Genomic DNA, 17425 nt, shown 5'->3' on the forward strand with positions numbered 1-17425 from the left:
TAATGAATGTGTTGGCATTGCTACATTCATTGCAAATTATGTGCAGAGTGTGATCCATACGTGATGATTACCTTTTTGGTTTTGGAGTGGTGGTTATACCCGGACTTTACATCTTGGTTCAGGAACTTAGAATTTGAACACACAGACCCACATGAACATGATGACAGTTTTCTTGCTGACTTTGAGCAGTCTTTGGCCTCTTTCTTTTTGAGTTTCCATGCTTCATTTTGTAGCTTTGTTCTGCCTTGGAACTGCCCATTGTTCCCACTTTGATGTTCATTCTGCAGTGGTCAACCCCAAAACCAATAGTGGTAATGTTCAGAGAAAGTTGCGAGTAAATACTTCTTATATCTGAAGGACAGTTTTGTAAATATTTTTAATTTGTTTCAATGGTAGCTTACATTTTATTCTAATTATAAGTAAAAAAAAAATTCCCCAAACTCCCCAAACCCCAAATTATGAAAAACTAAGATTATACAATTTTTAATAATTGTGCAAGAAATGGTCATCTTTTGTTTCATCACATATTAATATGTTTTCCTTTTATTGCTTTCTCCTAATTCTTTTCATAATACTATCTTGCCTTTATGGTACTTATTTTTTAAATGGTTCGTGTAATTGTAACTCTAGCATGCTACTTTGCTTTCCATACATCTCGTTTCAAAACTTTGCAAACCCTGCTGATTGTTCTTCAGCTTTTAGAATCAGTGTATGGATGAGTGAAAACTTGCTGGGAATGTCAAAATAGAAATGTTAGGAATTTTTGAGAATGTGAGAGCTGTGGATGACAGAAGGAGGTGCAAAGAAGTTCAGGGAAAAGTTTTGAAGTACTAATGAGTACTGACTGAGGTTATTCACAGTTACAAAAGTAAACATTAGAACAACAAAAAATAAAATAACTCTTAGATACTGAGGAGGGATAAGCAAAGTAGGGAATAATATAATGAACTAAAAATCCTCATCTTTCATATAGAGGTCATTAGATATATTTTAAGGTTGACAAATCAGAGTAGAATGATATGCCTATTAGTACACTTCCTCTGTAGTTAACTACCAGAAGACCCAAAAGTAGAAACATTTAAAAGTTGCCCTGGGCTGGAGCCAGGAGTTCTTGCTTTTGCTTCTAATGACTGGTCTAACCATTTGGTCCTTTACTGTGTATACCAACTACTTAAAATTTTTAAGAAAAATATTTGTAGTATAAAGGGTTTAAGACAGAAATACAGGGAAGAAAATAACCTGAAGGATAGGTTTAGCCATTAACTTGTCCATGATTAACCTACTCCATTTTCATTAATTTTAAGTAAAACATATTTTCATTTTAACATGATGTCAGCTCTAACTAATGGAATATTTTGCAGGCAAGTTTAAAGGCAAAATAATGTGCTAGTGGAGAGATCATTGCCACTGAGATTTACGAGGCAGCACCCCTGAGGTAGTTCTCAACTGTTTCATATCCAACATCTTAGGCTAAGGGTGCAGGCACCTTTGGGTTCTGCTGACTTGACACAAAACCTCACCTGGGTGGTGTTGCATTGAATGCCCTCAGCTGGGGAATCGCCTGTCACTTTTAGAGGATACTTCGACAAAATGTGTCTGATGAGCACAAATAGGCACTCCCTTTCCAGGTCAGTGTACCCTGCTTCATCCCTGCCACCCTCTCTGGGCCTCTCCAGCCAGCAAAGAAAATCTCCTCTCCTTATCTCAGCTGAGGTGGGGCTGTTTTCAAAAATATTTCACTGAGAAACAAAGGGAAAGGCCAAATAGGCAAAAAAATGCAGCAGAATGGGAATGGGTGAGGTTGTGAAACACAGTTCGTTGTTTTTAATCTTAGGATAATGAGGTTACAGATCTTTGGCATGCATGTTGCCCTTTCCCTTCTCCATACCCATGACAGACATTGCTAATTGATCCCAGCACTCATTTCTGTTGACTCAGCCCTGGAAATCTTAGCAGTACTGTGGACTGACCCATCCTAGTCAGTCAGATTTGGCATGTGGGATGCGTATCCTATTCTCAAGATTGTTAACATTCTTTTGTGAGTTGACTTCACAGAACTTAGCATGCACAAATTCAGACCATTCTATCTGGTTGCACCGAGTCCACTCATATGTTGGTGGCCCCCAAGACAGCCACCAGTCCTTTCATCTTGGTAACCTCCTGTCCTGTCCCAGAGCCTTCTATTTCTATTTTAAAGTGAGACCACCTATAGTTTCTCAGATTATTAATGGGTGCTCTACTCTCTTGTCCATATTTTTTCCACCTGCTTTATCTTGAGCTTATTTCTTATCCTATGACAAACAATTGCACATATATAGTCAGAAAAATATGTCTTATAAGTCTGATCTTGTTTCTGTGATAGACCACAGCTTATTTATAAAGGACACAGTTTGTTTATAATAGACCACACCTTGTTTATACAGCAGCTAATGCCTCCCAGCTACAATTTTCTTGGTTTATATGATTACTTAAAATTATCACATTACGTGACTGCTTTCAACCAAACATATTGATTTTAGTGAGGTCTTAGGTTTAACGCCAACCACCAAAAATAAATGCTTATGGCTTTTGGAAAATGTGAACTGAATGCTGAAGGAAAGCCTTCCAAGCCCTTTGTGTATCATTCTCATGGTGCTCAGCAACATGAAATTGAAAACCAAAAATGTGAGTTTTCCTGTAGCTTATTTCCACTATTAGTCCAATACAGTGTTTCAGAATATTGTACTTAAATCAAGTGTCGTGAGGAGACATGAACATATGTATCTCAGGGGCCTCTGTCTGTGTGTGAATTTTCAGATCTTGTCTCCATTGCCTCATCAGTATGCCAGTAGGTGTCACTGTATACATTAAATGGCAATCAAAGATGTCATTAGTGCATTTCTGAAATTACAAATCATTACAGGTCTTTCAGAAAAAGAGCTCTCAACACTAATAAGCAAGAATATTTTTCCCCTTCCAATTTTTATGTCTAAAAATTGCTTTAGGCTATTTTAAGAAAGCATGACAGCATTCTTTCTTTGGCCCATCCTACTACCTTACTACCTGAATGAGCTCTTGCATACAAGTAAAAATACCTATTTGGGAAGAATTCATAAAACTCAGAAGACAGTATATAGCCCTATCAATTGGAAGAGTGAATTGTTTTGCACACGTGTATGTCACTCCTAGGGCTTTGTTGCTAGAAAGTTTTTTTGGCAGAGGAAGGTGCAGGGTTTCTTCACTTGAAATACTCAGTTATAACAATATGAGTATCCTGTAAATATTTGTAGTGATAAATCTTTGTATATGCAAGTACATCCATGTTTGCCACCTTAAGATTTTATTATCAAGTATTTTTAATATTCTACAGATTTATTGAGGTTCTCTTTAGATTTCTAAATTTTTCCATAGCAGAAAAAACTGTTTCCTGATGATGTGTCATATAATATTAGTGGGACTTAATTGTTTAAACATTTGAGGGCTTTTTCCTTCTTCTGCTCATGCCTTCAAAAAGTGGAAAGTATTTGACTTTATGTCTTATGTTGCTTTTTGGGAGAAAAAGAAAGATGCTCATTATTCATTTACAAGTCTTTGATATTAAGATCAGCAGTATCAGAGAATGCATTCTTCATTTCAGTCATACAGATCGACACTGTACAAGTGTTCTAGAAAGCTCTGTGCATTCACATGAGTGTGTGTGTGTAGGGTGCATGGGTGTCTGTGCATGTGGGCACATGCATGCACGCGCATGTGTCTGTATTGTGGTCTGTTGTCTGAAATACTTCATTGTGATTTTTGCATTCTGAAGAAAGTTGGTGTTATTTTCATGCAATGACTTAGAAAAGATTTATGGTGACTAAGTGTACCTGTGTGAAACTTGAGTGCCTAGGTGTACTCCTGTAGTATTAGTGTCAAATCATCTTCAGCCTGATTTTCCCTCACGTACATAATACAAACAGAGGTGTCTCCTGTCTGAAGGCCAGACATACTATATACGCAATTAAAACAAGTGGGGCGTATTCAAAATTCCTTTCCATTTATAAACTTTTAGATTAATACTTAAATATTAAGTCCGAGTCCCTGCAGGCAGTGTCATGCTGAGCAGTGAGCTGCGTGCAGAGGGCCAGGGGAGAGGAGCTCAGGCCAGTCCACCAATGCTCCCTATGGTCTGTTTACGGGCACAAAAGGGGAACAAGTGTTGTTAAGATTAGATGTGGGTTGTAGCTGAATCAATCATACATAGTTTCTTAAAAGACAAAGTGAAATCAAAGTAAATATGGAAAAATATAAACATCTGTTAAATCTTTTTTTTTGTTTTGTTTTATTAAATCTTGATAATGGGTACATATATCTCTTTGTACCATTTTCTACCCACAGACTGATTTAATCAGTCTGGTTCAAGATGTGGAATTGATCTTTTCAAACATTCTTCAGGTGTGCAACCAGGGGTGGGAACAGTTGGTGTCCAGGGCTGCTTATTATTTTTTTTTTCAGGGCTGCTTATTATTTAGCAGGTGGGCCAGACGTGGTTGGTGGGGCAGTTCCCAAATCAGAGTCCAAGAATTGGAGTAAAAAAACCTGTGTTTCCCATCCTTTGGTGGATATTACATATTACATATTCTTTGTTGACTAGAGGCTTACAGTGTGTATGCATTGGTGGTGGTGGGCTGTCCTGGCCATTCTTCAGAGCTGCTTTCTCTGGATCCTGTTGCCCTTGACTTGAAAGATTTGCTCTTTGCTGTTTGCTCTGGAATAGCTTTCACCATCTGCTGCTTGCCCTCACCCCGACATCTCTGCCCCATCTGAAGGAGCCAAGTCTTTGCTTTGCTCTTTTACTGCTGGTGTTCACCATCGCCCTGGCTGGGAGTCGTGTGAGTTTGGAGCTGGAGTAGTAAATCCCTTGCCGTTGGTAAGATTCTAGCAACAGAGGTTCTAAGCAGAGGGAGGGCATTAGCTGTAGCATCAGTAGTTTGTGTGAACTTATTTTTTGTAGCTATCATAAAGCGAATGGAAACCTAACCATTTGCGCCAGAAAAAAATTAGTTAACATGTAGTCTGTCAGTAATGTTTCTGTTGAGTAATATAAAGTTCCTCAACACTTACTGGAGCCTTGACTCTGCTAGGCGCTTCCTACAATGATGAATTCAGTGAGATGTCAGTTTTTAAGGACAGCATACACTCTTACAAGGATAATTCTCATGGTAGTGGTAGAGGCTTCTTACTAATGTTTAACTTACAGGTAGGAAAGCCAGTGGCCTTAGTAGAAGTAGTTTTTAAAATGTAAAATATAAGACCTTCTTTTAAAAATCTAAGAGGAAGGATGCCTGGGTGGCTCAGCAGTTGAGCATCTGCCTTCAGCTCAGGGTGTGATCCTGGAGTCCCGGGATTGAGTCCCACATCGGGCTTCCTGCATGGAGCTTGCTTCTCCCTCTGCCTGTGTCTCTGTCTCTCTCTGTGTCTCTCAAAAATAAATATTTAAAATCTTTAAAAAACTAAATAAAAATTAAAAAATCTAAGAGGATTGGGTGCCTGGGTGGCTCAGTTGATTAGACATCTGACTCGGTTTTGGCTCAGATCATGATCTCAGGATTGTGAGATTGAGCCACCCATTGGGAATCTGTGCTCAGCAGGGAGGCTGCCTAAGATTCTCTCTCCCTCTGCCTTTCCCTCTGCCCCTCCCCCCCACATGCCCTCTTTCTGTTTCTGAAAATAAACAGATCTTTTTTTTTTTTTTTAATTTTTATTTATTTATGATAGTCACACAGAGAGAGAGAGAGAGAGGCAGAGACATAGGCAGAGGGAGAAGCAGGCTCCATGCACCGGGAGCCCGACATGGGATTCGATCCCGGGTCTCCAGGATCGCGCCCTGGGCCAAAGGCAGGCCCTAAACCGCTGCGCCACCCAGGGATCCTGAAAATAAACAGATCTTTAAAAAAATTAAGAGCAGGGAACACTCAAGTATATGCGTTAGAAAGTATGTTCAAATTTCAGTTCTGTATGGCCATATGGAAATAGGTATTGTGTGATATTAGCAAGTATAACTGGAGAAAGGTAAATCTTATCTGTCAGAGACCTGAGAGCCGTGGTTTTATTCCTTTAGTGATAAAAGTATTGCTCCTGGGGCACCCTGGGTAGCTCAGTTGGTTGAGCATCTGCCTTTGGCCCAGGTCATGATCCCAGGGTGCTGGGATCGAGTCCCACATAGAGCATTCTGGTCGGCCTTGAGTCTCTTTCTCTCCCTCCCTGTGTGATCTCTCTGGCTCTCACTCTCTCTCAAATAAATAAAATCTTAAAAAAAAAGTATTGCTCCTTTTTTAGGGGAGAAATGACCTATATATTTTTAAAAGACAAAACACTGTTAGTATGTATTAGGAGGGATTATTCCCTACTCCCTAAGTTTTGGATTGTTTGAAATTGAACTTGTTTTCTTTTCATTTAGCAAGTATCTGTTAGGTCTTCACTTTATGCTTTATACTGTGGGTGATACTAAGGAGGGTGTCAAAGATACACAAAATGTAGTTTCTTTCCTGCAGGAATGTATGGGCTGTTTAAAGATATTTCAGTTCTAATAATGAAAAATAGCAAATGATTAGGAACAAAATACAAAGAGATAATAAGTGGTCTTGGAATTTGGGGAAGAACAGCCTGGTCCAGAGCGGCTGGCTTGCAGGAAGTCGATATTTGGGCATTCCAGCCTCATTGCTATGCAGATTCTGGGCCTTGTCACTCCTGTTGTCTCTTTCCCTTACTCCTACTCAAAATTTAATGTTTACGTGACCTCTGATGTATTTGACTTTGTCTCTTGTCACTATTCTTTGGACTTTATAATCTTATCTTGTAGAATCATCACCCTTCATCCTTCCCCCTGGAGGGTCTTCAGCACTTGTTCCTGTTTTATCTGACCTTGGCCTCTGGAGGTAAAGACAGTGGCCAATTGGAGCCTGATCCCAGGCCCCTCCCCTATTGTGGCTCATTTAGAACCACACTGTCCTGTTTTCTTTCTTACTCACTGTCTCCATCTTGGATATCTTTTAATTCTTTCAGTTCAAGATGTCCAAAACACTGAGCAGGGAGCCTGACGTGGGACTCAATCTGTTGGGGCCAGGCGGGAAGGGAAACTCCTCAAGATGGCGGATACGCCAAAATGGCTGAGGTTCCTGTCACCACCTCCACTTGGGACGACAGCTTGAGCAGACCCTTACACCTCTCCTTTGGACTTCCTCAACCGAACCCAATGCCCTTCAAACCCCAGAGGAGGAAGTCACCTTTGACTGGTCGAATTGCAATCCTTCCTTTGCATATGAGCCAACCAATAGGAAACCGTTCTGCCTTACAACGTTATGTAAACCCCCTACCACCTTGTCTTGGCGCGACTTCCTCGACTCACTCTCTTTCCCCCGTGAGTCGTGGAACCTCGCCCGAGGGTGCCTGCAATAAAATCTGTTCTTGGACCCCCGCTTGCCTTGGCGGTCTCATTTCCGTCTAGTTACTAAAAAACTTAACATTTGGTGCCGAAACCCGGGAGGAGATCGAGCCCCTGCAACAGCACGGAGGCTCTCTCCTCTTCCGTCGGACTGGAACTCCGCTCTCTTTCTCTGCTGGGGTCACCGGACTCCTGGCGGTGAGTGTTCCCTGGTTTCCGACCCTCTCCCGGGGCGCCCTGTCCTAATCGCGGCCGCGTCAGGGCAAACCCTCCTCCGCCACCTGGTGGCTCCACGGTTCCGGGGAGTAAAGGAGACGTCCTCACTCCACGGTGACCACTTCTGTAAGCAGCAGCTCAATTCACAGTCGAGGGGACGCCCTCCTCCAAGTCTTGAGCTGATACGGGTAGGAGCCATGGGAACCTCCCAGTCCAAATTCGATTCCAAAACACCTTTAGGATGCCTACTGGCTAATCTCCGAACTCTGGAGTTAGACCAGGACTTACGAAGGCGACGCCTTATCCATTACTGTACCGTCGCTTGGCCTCAATATCGGCTGAATAACCAATCGCGATGGCCACCTGAAGGCACTTTTGATTATCAGATACTTACGGACCTTGATAATCTCTGTAGACGCCAAGGCAAATGGTCTGAGGTGCCCTATGTCCAGGCTTTCTGGACCCTGCGCTCCAGACCAGAACTCTGCTCTAGCTGCTCAACCTCTCAGGTACTCCTAGCCCGCTCTCCCCCGCCGACTCTTCCCCACTCCACCTCTAGAGACTCCAACTTGGCCCCTCCATCCCCCCTCGTGGAGCCTCCTGAAGATCTCTCCAGGCCCCCTGTAAGGGCCCCACACCTGTCTCCTCCTCCCTACCAACCCGCTCCCCAACAACTTGTGTCCCCGACTCCTTCCTCAATCTCCGAAACTCCAGGCCCAGGCCCCGCCTCGAGCATACCCTCTCCAACCGTTCCTCTCCTCCCAGCCCCAGAACCTCAACCACCTTCCAGCCCCCTCCCTTCCCCTCCTATCTCTGCCCGTACCAGATCCAAAAACTCTTCCCCGGACCTGGTCTGCCCCTTGAGGGAGGTTGCAGGGGCTGAAGGGGTTGTCCGAGTCCATGCGCCCTTTTCTCTACAAGACCTATCCCAAATAGAAAAACGCTTAGGTTCCTTTTCGGCCAATCCCGACAACTACATCAAGGAATTCCAATACTTGGCGCAGGCCTATGACCTAACCTGGCATGACTTACATGTCATCCAGACCACCACCCTCACCACTGAGGAGAGGGAACGTATCCAGGCTGCTGCCCGGGGACACGCTGATCAGGTCCACCTGACCGACGCCACAGTGGCGGTCGGTGCTCAGGCGGTCCCCGCCGTAGAGCCAGGCTGGGATTACCAAGACGGTCAAGATGGCCGCCGGCGCCGCGACCGCATGGTCCGATGTCTCATCGCTGGCGTGCGGGCGGCCTCTAATAAGGCCGTAAATTATGACAAGATCAGAGAAATCATACAGGCCCCTGACGAAAACCCAGCTATATTCCTTAACCGGCTGACCGAGGCATTAATTCAGTACACTCGCTTGGACCCGGCCTGTCCCGCGGGGGCCACGGTTCTAGCCACACATTTTATCTCGCAGTCAGCCCTAGATATCCGCAAAAAATTAAAGAAAGTCGAGGAAGGCCCTCAGACCCCCATTTCTGACCTAGTGAGAATGGCATTTAAGGTCTTTAACTCCCGTGAGGAAGCCGCAGAGCTGAAGCGACAGGCCAGACTCCAGCAGAAGGTTCAGCTACAAACCCAGGCCTTGGTAGCAGCCCTGCGGCCGCGGCTCCAGAAGCCAGCAGAGAGGGGGACCCACCCGCACCCCTCCGGGGGCCTGCTTCAAAGGCGGGGCTGAAGGCCACTGGGCCCGTCAGTGCCCCACGCCGAGGGCACCAACCCGACCATGCCCTCTCTGCCATTTGATGGGCCACTGGAAATCCGACTGCCCTAGTCTCAGGGAATCCTCGGCGCCTCAGCGCGGGGGAAGACCCGAGACGGTGAGTCCAGGCTTCCAACTGCTCGGGCTGGAGGAGACTGACGGAGCCCAGCCTCGGCCGCCCCTCTCACCCAGGCCGAGCCCAGGGCCATGCTCCAGGTAGCGGGTAAGTCCAGCTCCTTTCTGCTGGATACGGGGGCTGCCTATTCTGTTCTGCCTTCCTACCCGGGACCTACTCCACCCTCACCAGTCGCTGTTATGGGGATCGACGGGAACCCCTCCACTCCTAGGGCCACACCTCCCCTTACTTGTAGCCTGGATGGGTTCCCCTTCTCTCACTCATTCCTGGTGATTCCCTCATGCCCAGTGCCCCTGCTGGGTAGGGATATCCTCCAAAAGCTAGGGGCAACTATTCATTTGTCCCCCTCTCCCTCCTCACCCTCAGCTCGTCTCATCCTATATCTCTCCACTCCATCTACTCCTACCCTGGATCAATTACCCTTCGTGAACCCCCACGTATGGGATACCTCGGAACCTGTAGTGGCCTCCCACCACCCTCCCGTCAAAATAAAACTCAAGGACGGTTCCAAGTTCCCCTCTAGACCCCAGTTCCCTATCTCCCTCCTCCATCGCCTCGGCCTCAAACCGATCATAGAACGACTAAAGCGTCAGGGACTTCTGATTCCCATAAGCTCTCCCTGTAACTCCCCCATCCTGCCGGTCCATAAACCCTCCGGAGCTTATCGATTGGTTCAGGACCTCCGACTCATTAATGAGGCAATAGTCCCTCTCCATCCAGTGGTTCCTAACCCTTATACCCTTCTATCCCATATCCCTCCAAGCACCACTCACTTTATGGTGTTGGACCTGAAGGATGCCTTTTTTACTATTCCCCTACACCCCGATTCCTACTTTCTTTTCGCCTTCACCTGGGAAGACCCAGACACACATACCTCTGGACAATTAACCTGGACTGTCCTACCCCAGGGGTTCCGGGACAGCCCCCATATTTTTGGTCAGGCCTTGGCTGCGGATTTACAACAATGCCTCCTTAAGGCTAGTACCTTACTACAATATGTAGACGACCTCCTCCTCTGCAGCCCTGCCCTCACCATCTCCCAGGATGACACCACCTCCCTACTTAACTTCCTAGGGAGCAAAGGGTATCGGGTCATACCCTCTAAGGCACAACTCTGCACCCCTTCGGTCACTTATCTGGGAATCCACCTGACCCCCACCTCTAAATCTCTTACCGGAGACCGTATCCGCCTCCTACGAGAGCTCCAACCCCCTCAGACGGCAGATGAAATACTTTCCTTCCTCGGGTTGGCTGGCTTCTTTAGACACTGGATTCCAAACTTTTCTATTTTGGCCCGCCCCTTATACCAAGCGGCAAAGGACACTCCCCAGGGTCCTCTCACTGATCCCTCTTCGGTCTGCCGCCTGTTTTCCAAGTTAAGAGACTGTCTCACCGCTGGGCCGATACTAACTTTGCCTGACCCTTCAAAACCATTCCACCTTTACACTGATGAGCGGTCGGGTTCAGCTACTGGCCTTTTGGCCCAACCGGTTGGACCTACTTACCGGATTATAGCCTATCTATCTAAGCAGCTAGACAGCACCGCCCGCGGATGGCAGCCCTGCCTTAGGGCGCTCGCAGCTGCTGCCTCCTTAACTAAGGAGTCTCTCAAATTGACTTTGGGACAACCCCTCATGGTTTACTCCCCCCGTCGACTTGGGGATCTTCTTAGCCACCGATCCCTGGCCCACCTAACCCCCTCTCGTCTCCAACTCTTCCATCTGCTATTCATCGAAAACCCTCAAATCTCCCTCTCTACCTCTCCCCGCTTAAATCCTGCAACTATGTTGCCTACACCTTCGCCTACCTCTGAACCCACTCACTCCTGCCCGCAGCTCATAGAGGATCTCACCCCTCCCCACCCTGGACTCTCTGATCAGCCATTATCCAACCCTGACCGTATACTCTTTGTAGATGGCAGCTCCTTCCTGGCTGCGGATGGTCGGAGACACGCCGCCTATGCTGTAGTCACCCCAGAGACGGTAGTGGAGACAGTCCCCCTCCCAATTGGGACTACTTCCCAAAGGGCTGAACTTATAGCTCTCACCAGGGCTCTACATCTATCTAAGGGACAACGAGTCACCATCTACACCGACTCAAAATATGCCTATCTCATCGTTCATACTCATTCCGTCCTCTGGCAGGAGCGGGGATTTTTAACCACCAAGGGGACGCCTATAGTAAATGGACCTCTCATTGCCAAATTGCTTGAGGCCCTTAGTCTGCCCACTGAGGTTGCAATCGTTCACTGTAGGGGCCATCAGACTTCTAAAGACATGGTCTCCATAGGAAATAATAAGGCCGACTCAGTGGCCAGGGAAACGGCCTTAAGTAACCCAATATCTCCCATCCTCTTCCTTAATACCCCTCATCGACCTTTCTACTCTATAAAGGAAACTCAAGCCCTCCAGGCCCTGGGAGGAAAGGCAGAAAGTAAAGGATGGATTTACATCCGAGGGAAGATTGCCCTCCCAGAAAACCTGGCCCATACCCTAATTACTGATATCCACCAATCTCTCCATATTGGCCCAAGGGCACTGAACCAGTTTCTCCAGCCCCTGTTTTACTATCCATCCCTACCTAAGGTGATTGAGGCTGTCCATAGGGCTTGTAAAACCTGCTCGGCCGTAAATGCACAGGGAGGAATCCGCAGGCCGGGGCCTAACCATCAGCTCCGAGGCCATCAGCCCGGTGAAGACTGGCAGCTGGACTTCACTCACATGCCCCGCCATAAAGCCTTTCGTTATCTACTGACTTTGGTTGATACTTTTACAGGATGGATTGAGGCATACCCCACAGCCAGAGAGACTGCAGATGTGGTGGCCACAATCCTCATCGAGCACATCATCCCGAGGTTTGGGTTACCCCGGACCCTACAGTCAGACAATGGGCCGGCATTTATCTCCAGTGTGACCCAACAGGTGGCCGAGAGCCTCAACATTACCTGGAAGCTGCACATCCCCTACCACCCTCAGTCTTCGGGTAAGGTGGAAAGGGCCAACGGGCTACTTAAGGCTCAACTCACTAAACTTACCCTGGAGACTCGCCTGTCGTGGCCCACACTGTTACCTATAGCTCTCACCAGACTCCGGGCATCCCCCCGAGGACCATCAGGTTTGAGTCCCTTTGAGTTACTGTACGGTTGGCCCTTCCTTATCAACCACAACCTCCCAGCCATTCCTCCACCTCTTTTATCCTATCTGCCTTACCTTACCCTCCTCCGGGCCCTCTTGAGAGCCCATGCTGATGCTGTCATTCCGGCCCCGACCGACAATGCCTCCGAGGAAGCCTCTCCACGAGACTTATCCCCAGGGGACCAGGTCCTTCTCAGAAATCTGCAGCCAGGCTCCCTGCAGACCCGATGGACCGGACCTCACACGGTCATCCTCACCACCCCAACCGCGGCAAAATTGCTGGGACATACGGCATGGGTGCACATCAACAACCTTAAACGGGCACCCACAGGTATCGAATGGACCTCCCAGATGGTGGGACCCACCAAACTCCGCCTGGCTAGGGCTCCTTCTCATACTTCTCCTGAGCCCCCCGATCCAAGCGGTAGAATGTGATTGCATGAAAGGCAGCGGTACCTCGCGCTACTTTTCATCTTATACCCACATGCCCAGAACTTGTTACTCAGGGAAGACACCCATCACCTGTACTTCAAGACATGCCGAAGGAACCTTTTGGATGTCTGAACTTTCTCAAACCAGCCGATCCCCTTGCAGCCGGTACCCCAAGACTGGAACGCCTGCAAGAACTCACCCGGGTATCTGTCAACCAACTTTTACTTCACCCATACTCTCGCCTGCCCACATCCGACTACCCCTACAACGATGCCCCACCGTCAGCAGGAAGTAGCCAGAGCAGAGTCGACGCCCCCGACACCATTATATAAAACAAAAGGTCGGAATGTTGGGGCCAGGCGGGAAGGGAAACTCCTCAAGATGGCAGATACGCCAAAATGGCTGAGGTTCCTGTCACCACCTCCACTTGGGATGACAGCTTGAGCAGACCCTTACACCTCTCCTTTGGACTTCCTCAACCGAACCCAATGCCCTTCAAACCCCAGAGGAGGAAGTCACCTTTGACTGGTCGAATTGCAATCCTTCCTTTGCATATGAGCCAACCAATAGGAAACCGTTCTGCCTTACAACGTTATGTAAACCCCCTACCACCTTGTCTTGGCGCGACTTCCTCGACTCACTCTCTTTCCCCCGTGAGTCGTGGAACCTCGCCCGAGGGTGCCTGCAATAAAATCTGTTCTTGGACCCTCGCTTGCCTTGGCGGTCTCATTTCCGTCTAGTTACTAAAAAACTTAACACAATCCTGGGACCACAAGATCATGACCTGAGCTGAAGGCAGACACTTAATCAACTGAGCCACCCAGGCACCCCTGCCTTCTATATATTTGAGTCCGGAAGCCATCATCTGCCCAGGGGCCCAACATATAACATAAGGATAATCACTGTCCCTCATCTGGGCAGTCAGCTATTCACCAGTAGTATCTATGGCCTCTGGCCCCTGCTTCAGTGTCCTCTACCTTCCCTGTTATTCCCAGAGGCACTGCTTCTGCTTGAGATTGCCTAGCTCTTCCGTAGGAGGCTCTCATTTGCTTGGTCAATTCCCTTAATGGTAAAGTTTCAGTATGTCTTTCTGAATATTTCTGCTGCCTCTTGGCCTCCTCCAGTCCAAAGATCAGACTTGTAGGTATGGTGAAGAAAAGCCCCTTCCCAGCCTTGCCCTAGTCTACCTCTCTGACCTCCTCTCAACCAGTCTCACTCCCTCTGTTGCCTCCCCCAGTCTCTGCCAAGATTCAGCTCATACCAGTTTGTTCATGTTGCACAGATGGATCATGTCAATTCTGGCAATCTCTTTTTGTACTTGTTACCTCATCTTGAAGTGTCCTCATCCTTTCTGGGCCCTATAAATGGAGAACCCATAACCCACCTCAGAGACTTGCTCCTCTGAATCTCCTGCCTCAGTCCCCCTGATGGAGTTGGTTGGGTTCACCGCTGTGCTTTTCATGTACCCTGCTTATGTCTCTTTCATACCAACTCTTGCACTGTTGAAATGATCAGTGAACAAGCCTGTCCTCCACTGATCTGTGAGCTGTGGCCTACAGGTTGTGCTTTATGCATCCAGTGATCTCCAGTGTACTGAGCACCCACAGAGGTCATAATTGTGGAATAAAACAAGGGATGCATTGAATGGAGTTTTAAAACCTGGCAAGTATTTGGCCATGTGCTTAAACGTTGGATTTTATTTCTTACTGATCCTTAAATTTTGGTGCACCATAATGTATCAGCCCCATGCTCCTCTAATGTAAAACATAATTATTCTGTGACTCTTTTTCAGAAGAGTGTTTCTAAATTTTTATACGTTTGATGAGCTCCTACTTTCTACATTTGTGATGTCATTCCATTTGATAGACTCTTGTTTCTTTCCTTTTTTTTTTTTTTAAGACTTTATTTATTTATTCATGAAAGACACACAGAGAGAGAGAGAGAGGCAGAGACACAGGCAGAGGGAGAAGCAGGTTTCATGCAGGGAGCCCCGATCCTGGGACTCTAGGATCATACCCTGAGCCGAAGGCAGATGCTCAACTGCTGAGCCACCCAGGCATCCCTGGATTCTTGTTTCTAATTAAAATATTCCTTTTACTCTACAGATATGTTGTGGTTCTCTTCTTTTCCTGGGCATATAATACTTTCCAGTAACTACATTAAAAGATGTATAAATCTAACGTGTTAAAATTAAAAACATGAATTTATGGATATCATATCTAGTTGGTCCTAGAGTTAAATGGTATGGTAGAGACAGAAAAGATTATGTTTGTTTTTTGCATCCTTTGTAAATTCCTGAGTTATATTAGTTAAATCTAAGATAGTTTTAACTTCTTAAAAAAAATGTAAGTTCTGTGCCCAGCATGGGGCTTAAACTCACCACTCAGAGAGCAAGAGTCAGATGCTCTACCAATGGAGCCAGCCAAGTGCCTCAAGTATAATATAGTTTTAAAAACTAGAGCAAGAAAACCTTGAGAATGATAGATTGTTGAAATTATACAGTCACCAAATGGAATGCCCAGCCTTCAAAAAAATGTTTATTTCTTAATGATTTAGGTTATGAAATTTTTAAAAAGATTTATTTATTTGAGAGAGAAAGATCACATGAGCCCTGAGCACATGAACGAGTGAGAGTGGAGGGGTGAGGGGTGGGGAGGGACAGAGGGAGAGAAACTCAAACAGACTCTGTGCTGAGTGCAAAGCTGACTGGGGGACTTGACTCCATGACCGTGAGATCATGACCTGAGTTGAAATCAGGAGTCAGATGCTTAACTGACTAAGCCACCCAGGCACCCCTTTAGTTATTTATTTTAGAGAGAGAGAGGGAAGCATAGGTGTAGAGGGACAGAATCTTAGGCAGACTCCCTGCTGAGTGTGGAGCCCCACATGAGGCTCAATCTCATGACCCATGAAATCACGACCTGAGCTGAAACCAAGAGTTGGATGCTTAACCGACTGAGCTACCCAGAGGCCCTGGGCTATGAAACGTTTAAATGCCTTTTTATAAATCTAAAATTACATGCTTATTCGTTTGAACAAATGATCTTAAAGTTGCACTTTTGTCTATATTATATAGACTCTTAAAGTATTAGTGATTTACGTAGTCATCAGATAATCCAGCTTCATGTGTTTAATCCTATTCAACCTGCTGTTTAAAATGAACTCCGTGGGGTGCCTGGCTGGCTCAGTCTGCAGCATGTACCTCTTGTTCTCGGGGTCATGAGTTCAAGCCCCACGTTGGGCATAGAGCCTATTTTAAAAATCATAATAAATAAAAATAAAATGAACTCTGTCGCCAAGGGAACAATTAAGAATGCTAAATGTTTTTTTTCGTCGATAATAAATCTGAGATTAGTTTTTCTTTTGACTTTGACTTAAACTGCATGGAGTGTAATTGGAAAAAAATGCCTCTGCTTTAGCCGTGTGTGCATGTAGAAGTCATCCCAGTGCTCCAGGCATGCTCTGAGTGGCCATCAGGCATCTACCCCCTCACCCCCAGCAGTCACACAGTCATCTCCTAGGGGCCTGGTGAAGGTGTTAGCTCCCAGGAGGCGTTTTAAGTAAGTCTGGAAGAACGTAGATGTTTCAGTTTGCAAAGGTCTTCCAAGTCCTTAATGTCCTCTGTGGAAGTATATGCTATAACACATTGTATATTTATAGCCCCATTCCGGCTGTGTAGATGTAAAACAGGCCTGCAGTAGGCATGTTTGATTTCAGGATTTTTTTTTTTTAAATATGTAAGGATCCTGATTTCATCTTGAGGTTCTCTGCAAGGTGTGGAAAGTGGTGGGAGGTTTGGGACTGGTAGGTGGATATGCCAAATGTTAGTTCCTCACATTTGGGTTCATTCTGTACCCTGAGAAGCTGGTGATTCTGTATCTTGACTTTGTTGGTTAGGGCTTCCCTGAATCAGCCACTCATTCAGGAGGTTTGGTAAATATAGGTACTGCTGGGTAAGTGCATCTAAAAATCTTTATAAATAGAGAGCATCACAGCTTGGCCCTGGAAACACCTGTTTGGAGATATGCCCAGATTTTCTGAGAACAAGTTTAATGTTCTCAACTTCCTAACTCAGATGTTACTCCTGTCTGTAAGATTATGTTTGTAATTATGGTTCTCGGGTCCTGGGACATTCCATCACAATTCAGGTTTTGTTTGTTTTTTTTTTTTTTAATATTTTATTTATTTATTCATGAGAGATAGAGAGAGGTAGAGACAAAGGCAGAGGGAGAAGCCAGCTCCATGCAGCGAGCCTGATGCAGGACTCGATACCAGGACCCTAGCATCACACCCCAGGCCAAAGGCAGGCGGCCAAACCACTGAGCCACCCAGGGATCCCCTAGAATTCAGGTTTTTAGTTTCACCTGACCATTCGTTTTTCCTCATGAAACTCAGACCT

At 46.2% G+C, this 17425-nt stretch overlaps 2 protein-coding genes across 3 annotated transcripts in view; both read left to right on the top strand.

The window, feature by feature from the left end:
- SNX24 (sorting nexin 24) overlaps nt 1-17425 on the top strand; it is a 159977-nt gene that overhangs the window by 36262 nt on the left and 106290 nt on the right. The window lies entirely within an intron of this gene.
- On the top strand, nt 8134-13470 carry LOC111097969 (protein NYNRIN-like). Its single transcript, XM_038551964.1, has 2 exons — nt 8134-9547; nt 11375-13470. Exons 1-2 carry the CDS (start codon nt 9532-9534, stop codon nt 13027-13029), a joined length of 1671 nt encoding a protein of 556 aa, XP_038407892.1. The 5' UTR covers nt 8134-9531; the 3' UTR covers nt 13030-13470.

Source organism: Canis lupus, chromosome 11 (genome assembly GCF_011100685.1).
Source record: "Canis lupus familiaris isolate Mischka breed German Shepherd chromosome 11, alternate assembly UU_Cfam_GSD_1.0, whole genome shotgun sequence".
Taxonomy (NCBI): domain Eukaryota; kingdom Metazoa; phylum Chordata; class Mammalia; order Carnivora; family Canidae; genus Canis; species Canis lupus.